Below are 13,858 nucleotides of genomic sequence, written 5' to 3' on the forward strand. Positions count from 1 at the left end.
AACATCTTGAACAATCTCCAGCCACTGCTCCTGAGTCGGAGCGTTCACATTAAGCCAATTCCTAGTTATAGCTTTCTTACTCGCTGCAAGTAAAAGTCTTAGTCAAATATAGATCACAACATCCTTAATGATCCCATCACCGGGCAGGTATTTGGGATTCCATAACCCATAATCATTTTGACAACTGCATTAACCTTCTCCCAGTATGACCTTATCTTTGTACAGTTCCAGAACATGTGCGAGTGGTCAGCCTCCATGTTCCCACACGACCTCCAACACTGTTGCTGTACACCAAGCTGCCTGCTCTTTATTTTGGGTGTTATGAAAAAGCGAGTCTTCCAGCAGAATTCCCTCCATACTAATGAGTTCGTGGATGTGAATTGCGTCTCGAACATTTGAAACCATTCTTCCTCTGACATTTTAATTTGTAACTCCGCTTCCCATTTTGCTTTTATGTAGATAGTCGATTCCCCTGTTTCCCCCCCAAAGCCTGGTAGAAAGCAGAGATGATCCGAGACCCCTTCTGCTGATACGCATCCACAATCCGGAAATGTATAGTACAAGTTCGATTCACTAGACATGTCTTATAAATAATAAAATGCTTATGGGAAGTTTTGACTAACGGTTATGATACATTAGCCTCTGCTGCATAAATGTTTCCCCTAAGTCTCTCCCTAAATTTAGAAAGCGAGACACTTAAAGGAAATGAATATCAGCTCACATCATTTGAAGAAGTCACTCGGACGACATAGTGCTCTGTATTGACTGATAAATATGTTGCTGCTTCTAAAACAATCAATATGTTTGATTTGTTGAGTCTTGTTGCCATCATCCTATCCCCCCTCAGGGATCATTAAAGATTCATCCCGTCTACTTAATCCAATCGTCTTCTGCTTTGAGTTTATTGATTATGTTCTCTTGTTTTGTTTTGTTGTTGTTTACTGTAACAGACTCTTGAGGGCACAATACATTGAATGGAAGGTGACAGACACACACACACACACACACACACACACACACACACACACACACACACACACACACACACACACACACACACACACACACACACACACACACACACACACACACACACACACACACACACACACACACACACACACACACACACACACACACACACACACACACACACACACACACACACACACACACACAGGGAGATCAACATCCCGGATTGCATTATGGAAGCTTAACTGACCCTCGTCAAGTTCTAATCTTGATTTGGCAAAAAAGCAGAGAAGATCGGACAGGTTGATACTCTGGTGCTAACCGTGTGTGTTTCTGTTTTTTAAGCAGAATGCACAGAGCACCTAAGTCCATCTGCCAGTAGAGCAAACACTCTTGCTGCACAGCAACACACAAAACAAAACACACACATCTGAGCAATCCTGCAGAGGGCCAAAGAAAGCATGATAAGATTTGATCATAAACTCCATGGTTCAGAGGTTTGCCGTTATTGCGCATCAGATCAAACTAAAACTGAATAAATGCCACACAACGCACACAGCTCAGAGTGGACATTGGGGGGGAGGACATGTTGACATTCAAACTCTCAAAAGGGTTTTGTCCCCACTGACAGGAGGAAACACAGTGCGTTAATGGGAGCAATGTGATTAACATGCTGTCAGCGTGCTCTGCTGTGTACTGTACTGAGACGTTTGCACACAGTCAGCCTGAGGGTCACTTTACATCGGGTTATGTAAGCGTCTGATGGATAGTAATGGCTTCGGCAGGAGAAACATCTTTGGGCAATGAGATGAAATCAATGTGGAGAACAAAGTCAGGTCATGTTCATTCATTAAGCTCATTCATACGACCATGTAGGCACTGGTTCAACATCCCATTTGTTCCATACAGTGGAGACAACTTTAGCTTGTTTGCGGCTCCAAGTATTTTTGTACAGAAGTCTCTTCCAAAATAAACCCCTACTTAAACTTGCACCAATCCTTCAACCTAAAAGGACATTTTTTTACAGAAAAGGGACTTGCATTTTGTCATAAAAAGTAAGGCAAGTCTCCGCTATGTGACTGCGTAACACATTTGCTTCAACAACACGCACAGGTAAGCACCTGCAGGATTCTCAGTCTTATCTCTCCTTTTCTCTATACAAGATATTCACACACAACAAGTTCACACACATATATTCTGAATTGCAACATGTAACACACACACACACACACACACACACACACACACACACACACACACACACACACACACACACACACACACACACACACACACACACACACACACACACACACACACACACACACACACACACACACACACACACACACACACACACACACACACACACACACACACACACACACACACACACACACACACACACACACACACACACACACACACACACACACACACACACTCTACCTGTCATCATCTCCAGTTGCAGCCACAGCCGGGTGATATCGTGGCAGAGTTGAGAAACTCGGTTTGCAGCCATTGCTTAGCCGGTGCATGTATGCCCCCTGATACACACACACTGTTAAAACACATTCACAGACGGAGCACATCGCGGCGGTCCATTCCTCCACAGCCGAGGACTTCAGCCGCTTACTGAGCTGTCAGTGATCAGCGCAGCCCACACACACACTCTGACACACACACACACACACACACACACCTCCCCCCTCCCCATCTGTACCAGCCAGTGAGGAGGAGTTCCACACGGTCCGCCCCCAGTTTCACATGTCACTGAAAGACTTCAGCTCTGTGCAGTGACAGTAACTGCTCATACATAAAGACGATTACAGTTCATTCAAATAATAGCTATGTTTGATCATTTCCAGCCAGGTTCCATGAAGTCAAGAGATTAGACGTTAAATGTATTTTTTTCCCCATTAGGCAGTATATGTAAATAGGGTCCAAATGATATATTTGGCTGATACTGATCTGTGTGTTTACATTTTTCTTGCTGATTTTTTTGTCGTTCTTACTTCATTCGTATTTTTGTGGCATCTTATAAGTGCACTAAAACAAGCAAATAGATACTAATAAAGTATACTTCTTCTTCAACAAGAGTTATGTACATTAGTGGAAGGGAACATTCATATTTCAAATGTCAGATATCCCTGAGTCCAACAACATTTAAACGCTCCAAGAAAAAAAAATCTAATTAGCCTAATGTAAAGAAAAGATTAAGTGTGTGTTTGCCGTTCACAATTCAAATGAGACTCATGTCGGTGCCAGAGGGGAGGGTGGCCTCTTTCTCTCTGCTTTTCTCACACCCTCTCACGGGCACAAAACACACACAAAAACACACACACAATGCCAGTGAGGACAGCAGGGGGACCCAGTGTGCCACACACAGACGCAGTGAGAATTTGGACTGACTGAAATGGCAATAAACCCGTCAGGACTTAATTCATTAAATGCTGCCCCCCCCCCCCCCCCCCTGAGGAAAACAAACGCTATCTTTCTGCGTCTGGTTATTAGACATCGCCCATTCTCCACCCTAACCTTTGTCGGTTTCACGTCAATTATCATCTCTCAATTAACTGTTGTTATCACGGTTTTATTCACAAATATTGACATTTGTGGTTCCTGCTTTCCCGTGAACCGTAGAACTGGGATTAGACGGGAAGACGAGATGAAAAACAATGTATACGTGAGATTAAGAGTCAGATTAAAGAGGCATCTCTCCGTCTAGTCTGAGATAAGATTATCGATTAATGAAGGGATTCATCAGAGCCAACAGGATTTAAAAGATCTGAAAGGAACAATGAAAGTCCGTTAGAGTGTTGGGACTGACTTTGTGTGTGTGTGTGTCTGTGTGTGTCTGTGTCTGTGTCTGTGTGTGTGTGTGTGTTCAGGGTGGAACTGTAAATCGTCCAAACGTACAGAGACAGGAAATGAACCATTATAAACCCTCGGCCATTTCCTGTCACATAGCCAGCGTGCTCTCTCTATCATTTCAATCTGACAGTAGGTGTACACACACACACACACACACACACACACACACACACACACACACACACACACACACACACACACACACACACACACACACACACACACACACACACACACACACACACACACACACACACACACACACACACACACACACACACACACACACACACACACACACACACACACACACACACACACACACACACACTTTAGAGCTCAACAAAGCTGTGAGTTGTTTTAAGACACACATTTTGTTTAAAACTTTAATATGACCTAATCTTAAACGAGTCAAATTAAAATTGATTTACATAATGTTTAGGACAGGAGGGACATTAGGTGTGTGTAAGTGCATCAGTTAATATGACACTTGCCACTATAAGATCAACCTCAAGTTAGAAACATTTGTTGAGATCAGTGTGTGTTTACATGGGATGCAGAGCAGACTTCAGTGTGTGTATACGGGATGTAAAGGAGACGTGTGTGTGTGTGTGTGTGTGTGTGTGTGTGTGTGTGTGTGTGTGTGTGTGTGTGTGTGTGTGTGTGTGTGTGTGTGTGTATGAAGGATGTGTTGCAGACTGCAGCTAGAATAACTCCCAGCTGAATTATTTATTTGAAACTTCCCCCCCTCACGTCTGTGTTGGCTAAAATGAAACACTATCGACTCCTTCCTCCGCAGGATCAAACACTATTGGCCGGCTGGAGCGTAAACAGGAAGTGGCCAATTGAGAAGTGACTCAGAGTCCGAAACAAGCAGCAGAAGAAACGAAGGAAGACAACCGAAGGTGTGAACAAGTGGACAGTTTGACAACTCAATAGTCTGCAATTTACTGGCTAATGAAACTAAAGAAAAACTGGTGTATGGGATAAAGCAGGGGAGAACTGTAAGAGCAGGAGAACAAGCAGAAAACTATGAAACCTGTTGACAGTCTTTCATTAATCCCACATGTTCAAGTAAAACCCATAATATAAATTCAATACTCCTCTGATCAGACGTGCAATAACTCAGCTCATTAATGTGTGTCTATGGCGCTTGCCGTGCTCAGATCCGGCTCACATCCCTCCAATAAATCCCTGATCAGGATGAAGACAATAAACCTGAAGAAGAGGAGGGGTCAGGGGCACTAGCATCAGGAACGACTGATCATTTAAAAAGGTCAGCTGGGGTCAAAGGAGGAATCTTATTTTTTTATTTAACCAGATAAAAGCATTGAGATCAAATCTAATTTTCAATGCTGACCTGGCCAAGAAGGCAGCAACGTTACACATAACACAGACATATGAAATACAGAGAACGTAACTAAATGATGAATGATTTCATGCGAAAGTCGATTAAAACCATGAAAACGAAATCAAAACCACGCGAATACTGAGGAAAGAGGAAGTTTTGACACATAGGGGGAAGACTCTCAGGATGGATCATGCTGCAGGAAAACACCAGAGGAAGTAAGAGCAGCTGACCGTTAAAAAAAACATGTTGATTTAAAAAGTGTATTCTGTAGTATACAGCAATATAGGGCCTCAAAGATCAACAAGAGAAATCTAGAAACCGTTAAATACCATAAAACAAGCTGTGAGTAGAGTTGATGAAGCAACATCAAGTGCAAGATTGAAGCGCTTGTCCCAGTGACAAAGCATCTACAAATGCTCTTTCTAAAAATACACACGTCTTCTCTAAAAACAGACCACAGGAAACAGACCAGAATAGTTCTGAACCGTCGCTGACAGGCAGTAAGATCTGAAAAATCATCGAGCAAACACTGCACACTCCTCGTGCACGATAACACACAGGCCTTAGCATAATTATACCAACCTCTATTGAACCGCCTTGAGTAAATAAGGATGTAGTTATAAACTCTTATAATCTTTCTTTTCCCACGTATACTTTGAGCTCCTTGGATGAGGAAGAGGAGACATTTATCAGAAGGAACAGTTATTTTTTTGTGCTATTTTTGGATTTGATAATCTTCTCTTGTAAATATGTGCAGGGGCTATGATGCAGAAATAGGAGGTAGGATATAAGAGCGTGTGAAGACACCTTGAAGACCAAATGCTGTTTAGCCACACTCAGTTTATATGTACTGTAGTCACCCTGCAGACTTTGCCACTCGTCATGTTTACTTCCAATAAAACAAGAATGACTTCTTTGTTATGAAAGCTTTCTCTTTTCATTAGAAAAATAAACTCATGACAGCAGGGACTTTTGCTTTTCTACATGTTTTAAGGGTTGCTTGCAGTTAGAGGTCACTGAAGACTTTTTCATAAGAGTTACAGGTCATAGAAGGTCAAGGGACAAAACTGGAAACTCCATCCAAGACCTGTGATCCTCACGTGGCCAAAAAGACCCAGCTAAGAACTTCCTTCCCCGTGAACATGAGACTCTCCATGCACGGACACACCTCACACACTACAGTTTGAACCACATCTGTGTATAAACTCACTATGCAGCTGCCGGCAGCACTGGGTGCATCTGTAGTAGCTCTCCATCTCCTCCAGCGAGATGCGGACTAACCTCTCCGCTTCATATTCCCGTCTTCCCGTCAGCTCCTTCATCCCGTCTGTTCCCTCTTCCTCCCTCACAGCAGGTAGAGAGAAGAGTACCACATCCTGCTCTCATTTCTTCTTCCAAACCCTCCCTGTCTCTTTCACACACACACACCTTTCATAGACAGTGATCACACCACTCCTCTCCCATGTGCCCCTCCCTGCTGCTGTGGAAAACTGGGCATGACACTATCATATTTACTGGTGTAGAAATGATATCACCTGTCCATGTCTTGACCACACACATGCACACACAAAGTAATCCTCTCAATCAATTGCATGTACTGTTCAGTCTTTACAATACTCTTTCCTTAAACAGTGGTGTCAGCTTGGGCTTAAGAGGTTTTAGAAGATCCTTTCCAAATACTAATACGATTTAAAAAAGAATTAACTGACATGGAAACACTTCATAGTCCGGCCGGGACCTGCCGTATTGTTAAAGCAGTACATCACCAACTCATTGACCCTGTATAAGAGTGGACGTAGTCACCGTGTAATGGCTCATTCGTTTGCCTCAAATGTGGCAATTTGGCTGTATCTTTTTTGATTGGGAACCATAAGTGAAACTAACTACACCCAAACAACAAACATGACGTTTTTTCATGGCAGTCCACGTGAAGTCAGATGTGGTGGAGCCTGAAGGGATTAAAGTGTTTGAACAGAAAAGCTCCAACACAAATTCATCCTCCCACGAAATGTCTACAAACCAAGATTACTCCTCTGACCTGGTGAGAAAGTTAATGTGGACAAATATTGATTAGGCTGTACCACAGAAAAGCCGACTAAACTTGACCTAAGCTACGGCTATAATATGACCTTTTCAAAGTGCAACCGGTGGAAATGTGCCTGCTACTCACCTCGTCTGCTGGTCTGCGTGGATTTATGTTTCCGCTTCCTTTCTGCAGGTTGACAGACACAGCAGAGAGTTTCAAACATGATGAACTCAAACACCAGTCTGTCTTTCTAGTCAGTTTCTTTGTCCGTCCCTTAACCACGCTAACAGACATTTATGCTGCTGTAGTGAGACATAATGTAGGTTATCAATAAGCTACTCACAAAGGCTAGAGCAGGTAATCAGTTACAGAGGTCACAGTGCAACCCTCCAGCAAAGACAACTCTTAAAGTGACAGCTAAGCTTCAACAGAAAGAAACATGTTGGGACAATTTCAATATAATCCGAGCACAAAGACCAGAAACCAGACAGGAACTAGTGTCTTTCAATAACTCCACAAGGTATATTGGGGTTTTTTAATATACAGAACGTACTGGTATTTATTTGATATGCTCAATATTTTCCTACTATAGTCAAGAGCAACTTATTTTGGCATGATCCATTGAGAAAGTGAACTGCAAACAACAATGGAAAAGCCAACATAACTACCGCAAACAGACTAGCATCAGCAAGGAAACTAATAAGTGCAGTTCTTCCATGATGTTTGAAGGATGGGGGGGAAACACGGCAGGGGGAATCTCCCCGTGCTGATAGGAAATCCTGTCATCCTGTCACATCGATTTGAAAACAGAACGCTCTTTTGACATTGAAATCCACAAAATAAAACCTGAATCGTCGCAATCATCCCGCACTAACACTGACCTGTAGATCTGCAGCTCCTGCTGTGTGTGTGTCGGGTCAACAGACTGAGAGACACGAACACATTGTGAAGCAGTCCGCTCATCAGCTCCTGGCTCACTTGAATTAACTCAAAAAGAGACATCGTCATATCTCTAAAAGTTTCATGCTATGAGCTTATCCCACACGCTGCCTCTTCTCCTCCTCCTCGGTTTAGCCGCTGTGTTGCCCTTCTGAATGTGTGATTGTTTATCTCGCTTCATGTTCAGCTCTGTTTATCACAGGAAGAGAGGGTGGAGGGATGACATAAACCCCCCTACAGCTAATTATACTAGCTTGGCAAATATGCGTGTGATATTTGGACTCACCAGGGTACAAAAGTAAGCACACATTTAGGCTAGTCCCTTCCTGTCGTGTGTTATAGGTTTTGGTACATGTAAATGGTTTGCAAAGGCTTGAATCCCAAAGTTCCCTCCTTTAAGGAAATGTTCCCAATCTCATAATCTTCCCAACAACAGACAAACAACTCCCTCTATGCTAATGAGTAAACTAGTGATTGGTTTCAACACAAGGCCTCTCTCACTATGAATGATTACATTACAAACAGCTGAATTTAAATATCACGTCTGATGGCCGCTTTTATGTCACAGGCCGTTTCTCAATCGAGAGGAAACTGGCTTCCAAGCCAATATTTCAAGGATGCTACGTCATTGAGTGCCGCCGAAGGACTGTTCCAATCTCCAGCATACTTGGAAATCCACCGAGGCCGCGTCCTTGGTTTGGGGGTAATTTCGAGGCTGCACATGGGTAGACTTCGCGTCCTTCAAATCCCCACAATGCTTTGCGCACGGACCAATTTCAAAAACCCTTGCGGATAATGGCTGAGCCGACGCAGCACAGCACACATTTAAATGTAAGTATGTAATGGCGTAGAACATGTGTTGGTAAATATGTTACTCTGTTGCATCATAGTTATCACCAAAAATGTGTTCCGTGAAAGTAAAGCAAGTTCATAATTAGATAGACATCGTGAGGTATTTATTTTCGATACAGTTTATGTTGAAACCGTTAGAGAGTCGCACACTTGTTAGCCTGTTCCCAGTGGCGCCCGGCCCATAGGGGCGCTAGGGGCGCCGACCCCCCCCCCTCTTCCCACATGTTTGATTGTCATTAAAAATTAATAAAAATATATATTTCCAAAAAATATATATTTTTTATTTTTATTTTTATTTTTAAAGAACAAGGTAAATATTATATAGTTGGTATCAGTAAAATGTATAATCTACAATAAAATCTTGTTTAAAATTGTTTTACGATGTCTAAAGTTACTGACAAGTCACGTTTCCTGCCTGGCCGCAGCGTGTATCATTACCCTCTCTCGTCCGGGCGGTAGAAAGGAGCCCTCAGCCAGAGCAGCTGCAACCAACAAGCTGACTGTTGCTATCTGTAAACTATGCCGCCGAAACATAATTTCAGCCAATCAGCGTCGTCAGATCTGATGCTCAAAGGGCGCCCTTTCAGCGCCCTGGCCTGTGTGTCTGTTTAGACTCGTATCCAAGGTGACGCTACAGTAGGGGATGGCTGCGTCTGCAGGTGTAGACTCCGGTGCTAGTGGATCGCCGGAGCTGTAGATTAACATTTGCATGCTTATTGTAGTTGTAAGGGCAATGCCTGTGGCACCATGGAGCATATGTGTGGGCTGGACCTGTATTTTACAGGAAAGGAGTGATCAGAGGGTCGAGTTGTCGATTCTTGTTCAGTTTTCATCTTCCTCACCCTCTCAGACTTTGAGTTGCGCGCGCTGCTAAAGAGACGCGCCACCATGGAAACCAAACAATGGTGTACCAGTATTAAAGTCCGAGTGGAAACAGTCGTGAGTAAATCTGATTTTGTCAGAAATCGGGAAAAATCGGGAGGGTTGGCAAGTATGACTGACACACACACACACACACACACACACACACACACACACACACACACACACACACACACACACACACACACACACACACACACACACACACACACACACACACACACACACACACACACACACACACACACACACACACACACACACACACACACACACACACACACACACACACACACACACACACACACACACACACACACACACACACACACACACACTTCATATTTGGTCTCCTGATTTGACATGCCCTGGTATGGTTGTCACCATTTCCATAGCCCCACCAAAAATATTTTCCACCAGCCGCCACTGCCTGTTCCATTCTTCTTTGTTTTCCGAAGCCGTGGCTTGGAAGTATACTTGCTTCGTTTCTGAAGGAAGTGACTTGGAAGTATGCGACTAAGCCAGTATCCTCGCGATTGAGAAACGGCCTCAGTCTATTGCCAGTTTGACAAAAAGCTCCTGAATTAGATTAAGGTAGTTTATAAGATTGTATCCACCTTATTTATATCAGCAGGATTTAATGCAATACAATTCCACAGCCTCCAAAATGATCAGGCGTTTCAACAAAAAACACCTTCTTCCTGCTTTTTTATTTTCTCTTTAACTCGATAAGATATTATGCCAAGGGTTGTCAATGTCAACAAAATATTGACGATGACCTAATAGTCATGTTTACGACTCGTGTAGTATGCAGCACCTCGGACGATAGGAGCTTCTGACAGCGGCATCATAAGGTTTCAGATTTTTGTAGGCATCAACGGGGAGAACAGAAAAACTGGTGCCATCCGTATATCACATTATCTTTATTTCACCAGCACACAATCGCAGAAAGCATTCCTGATTTGAACTTCAAACGGCGGCGAGCGAAGATGGTCATGCACTTCTCATTATGTGGCATTCATTCGATTGATTAGTCAATCATGACGAAGAGGCAGAATCGCAGAGATCAAAAACTTTGCCCTCCTTCAAAACTAATCACACTGCCAGCTAACTCAATCATTCTGGCTATTCTCAAACTGCACTGTTGTTCTATTAAAGAGTTAATACTGGTTATATCATCTAATACTATTAAAATCAATCCATACAGCTACTCCATTTCTGTCTTTCCAACAACGGCAATAAGTGGAAAATCCTGACAAAATCAAAAACTGATCAATCTATCCGACTTAATATTATCTGCCTTTTTTTTTTATTTCCCGATATACGATGAAGTATTAATTTGAACAGATGAAGAATGGATTTGTTTTTGTCTTACATTTAACAGTGTGTTTAAATCTGTTTTTGTTTGTTAACATTTATTTTGTATAAAAAAAGTGCACAAAACCCAACTTGAAACCTAACTTAGATCAAGATTTATAACCATTTCAAGACTGATTCAGGGATAAGAAACGTTAATTAAAATGAATGCTGCATGATGCGCGAAATTAAGTTTTCCGAAATATTTCTCATGTCTTGGAAACCTAGTTTTCTGCCTCAGACTATCATGTGATTTCGTATGTTTGCCGTCATCTACAGATGTTCTGCCAAACTGTCTTACTCAATTATTTCATATTTCATTAACTACATTTGTCATAATGTTTTTTTCCTGGTATCATTGTGTTGTGGGGTCACAGTGACATTGACCTTTGTCCACTATAATCTAATAAATTCACCCTTAAGTGGACGCTTGTTCCAAATCTGGAGAAATTCCCTCTATGTGTGTTCCTGAAGAAATATTCCAACAAAATGACTTTCCTCGTATTCATGCAGACAAATATAGACAAATAAGATTAAGACAAGGCACGCAGGATTTCAGCATTAAAGCTGAATGCTATAAATGTTGATATTTGTGGTTCGATAATCTCTCAGTTTGTAAAATGCATTATTTAAATGGCATTGCTTAAGCTTTTGCTCAATATTATCAATTTGAACAGCATAATTGCGTATCAAAACCTCAAGATATATATAATTATATTCATTAAAAGACACTAAAATATCTTTTTTTTTTTTGTATCCCTAACCATAGATTAATAAGTACACTCTTACATATTTTCAAACTGGGTTAAAGTACTACTTGTCTGGTGAAACATTTTGTAATAGCTAATGCTGATGATGTATTGTGATTTTAAAGGTGTCTTATCATCTGGACAACAGCTGGAAATTAGCAATGTTAGCTAAAGCTACTGTTTTTTGTGACAGTTGATTAATTGGGACTGTCCACGACACTATAAACAAATAAACTCAACTAAACATCCTTAAAGACACCTGGGGTCAGATACCCATTTGCCAAATGTCCAACATGCAAACACACGGCATAATATCTTTCATTGATTCACATTGAAGCACATTTGAGCCCCTCAGGGTAATAGACTATTATATGCTCACCACTGATTGTCGACAGCACCTCCATCGCCTGCTCCAAATCGTCTGGGACCGACATCCCCTCTCCCATGAATGAATCGAGCAAGTAGAGGATCAAGGCTTCCAGTGATGAAAAGCGATACTGTTAGCATTTTTGTTTTAACAGATCATATCTATAGTATATAGTATAATATAATGGCTGGTTTCAGTCAATTCAAAGGCAGACTCTCTCACACACATCTGATGGCTTCTACAACATAGCAACTTCATCTAATTCCACTTTCAATTACCAGCTCGGTTGACAGTGGCTCCTTTCACTTCTTCGACAATAGAGCAGCGCACCCCGGGTCATATGGACAGAGATCTTGTGACGCGGTGATATGCCAAGCTAAATAAAGACTTAGACTACTTCCACATGCACCACAATGTGACACTTCTGCGGCCAAGTAACACAGAAGTGGCCTAGGGGATGTCACTAGAGTCATTAGATACTGGGAGTTTCTGTATGTACAGCACTCAACTCACTTTCAATTTCACAAAGACAAATATTTCTCTCTAGCACAAACTTTGAATCTTCATACAAAAGTTTCAAAGCACAAAACACATGCAATTCCAAAATACAGTATTTGTATTGTGAATGCAGATACAATGGTTGACACATGTGCCTGAATGCAAGTGGTTTAGTATAAATTGAGCATGATTAGCATTCAAGTTTGATATTTGAACCCCAAACACTGTTGTTCATAACAAACAGGCTCATTAAAACCTGGATGTTCTGGGCTTCATTGGAATTCGTTTAAAGATAAAATATTTAATTTATGACCTTCTCCCAGCTTACACAATGACTTTTTATGAACGCTAGAAACACACTAGTACTTAAGTCGCAATGTTATTCAACCTCATTCCGAATAAAAACAGCTATATTTAGCTGGTCAAGTATCAACTATGCATCTGTATGGAGTTTAGTACTCACATTTCTTTATTGTTGAATTATAATTGGTTAACTGCTTACACGCCGAATTGTCAGCCTGACTGTGTTGATTAAAAATATCCAACAAGAGGTGAGCAGCTTGCTTTTGTCATTATGAAAACACTTAATGTTCAGGATTTATAATGGAGTCTTGCATCGAGTCTTAAGTAATGTTTGTGTACATTAATTAGCATATTTACCGAGCTAAGCTGGTTTCACATGATACGATACACTTTTAGTGCTTCATTAACTGATAGTGAGGGTTTTGTTGTTCATGTTTTATTGGGAATGTATTATGTTGCAGATAATTAGCTATTAGCATGTTGCTAATATTAACGGTGTACCTTACCTGTTATCCTTAGCCAAACAGGCCCGCCCATCCAATTATCTGCACCGAGTTCTTCTGGGGCACCAAATGTCTCTGGCACACAAACTAAAGGGACACAGCGACACCTAGTGGTGGAACACAGGAAGTGCAGACCATTTATTTGGATTTTTTCACAAATTCTTTATTAGAGATATTTTAACTTTC

The 13,858-nt window shown here is 41.7% G+C and overlaps 1 protein-coding gene across 5 annotated transcripts in view; it reads right to left on the reverse strand.

Annotated features, from left to right (window-relative positions):
- mcf2la (mcf.2 cell line derived transforming sequence-like a) overlaps nucleotides 1–8,246 on the reverse strand; it is a 38,914-nt gene extending 30,668 nt beyond the window's left edge. The window contains exons 1-2 of one of the 5 annotated variants that reach the window (XM_079668484.1): nucleotides 8,105–8,246; nucleotides 7,368–7,409 (exon numbers count right to left, since the gene is read on the reverse strand). In XM_079668484.1, coding sequence (XP_079524610.1) covers nucleotides 7,368–7,409; nucleotides 8,105–8,231 — 169 coding nt within the window. In that variant the 5' untranslated portion in view covers nucleotides 8,232–8,246. Of the gene's footprint in view, nucleotides 1–2,421; nucleotides 2,634–6,407; nucleotides 6,542–7,367; nucleotides 7,410–8,104 lie in introns of those variants that run through there. The other 4 variants (XM_079668485.1, XM_079668486.1, XM_079668487.1 and 1 more) reach the window with 4 other exon arrangements.
- Nucleotides 8,247–13,858: the final 5,612 nt, after the last annotated feature.

This window comes from Notothenia rossii (genome assembly GCF_949606895.1).
Source record: "Notothenia rossii genome assembly, chromosome: 3".
NCBI classification, from domain to species: domain Eukaryota; kingdom Metazoa; phylum Chordata; class Actinopteri; order Perciformes; family Nototheniidae; genus Notothenia; species Notothenia rossii.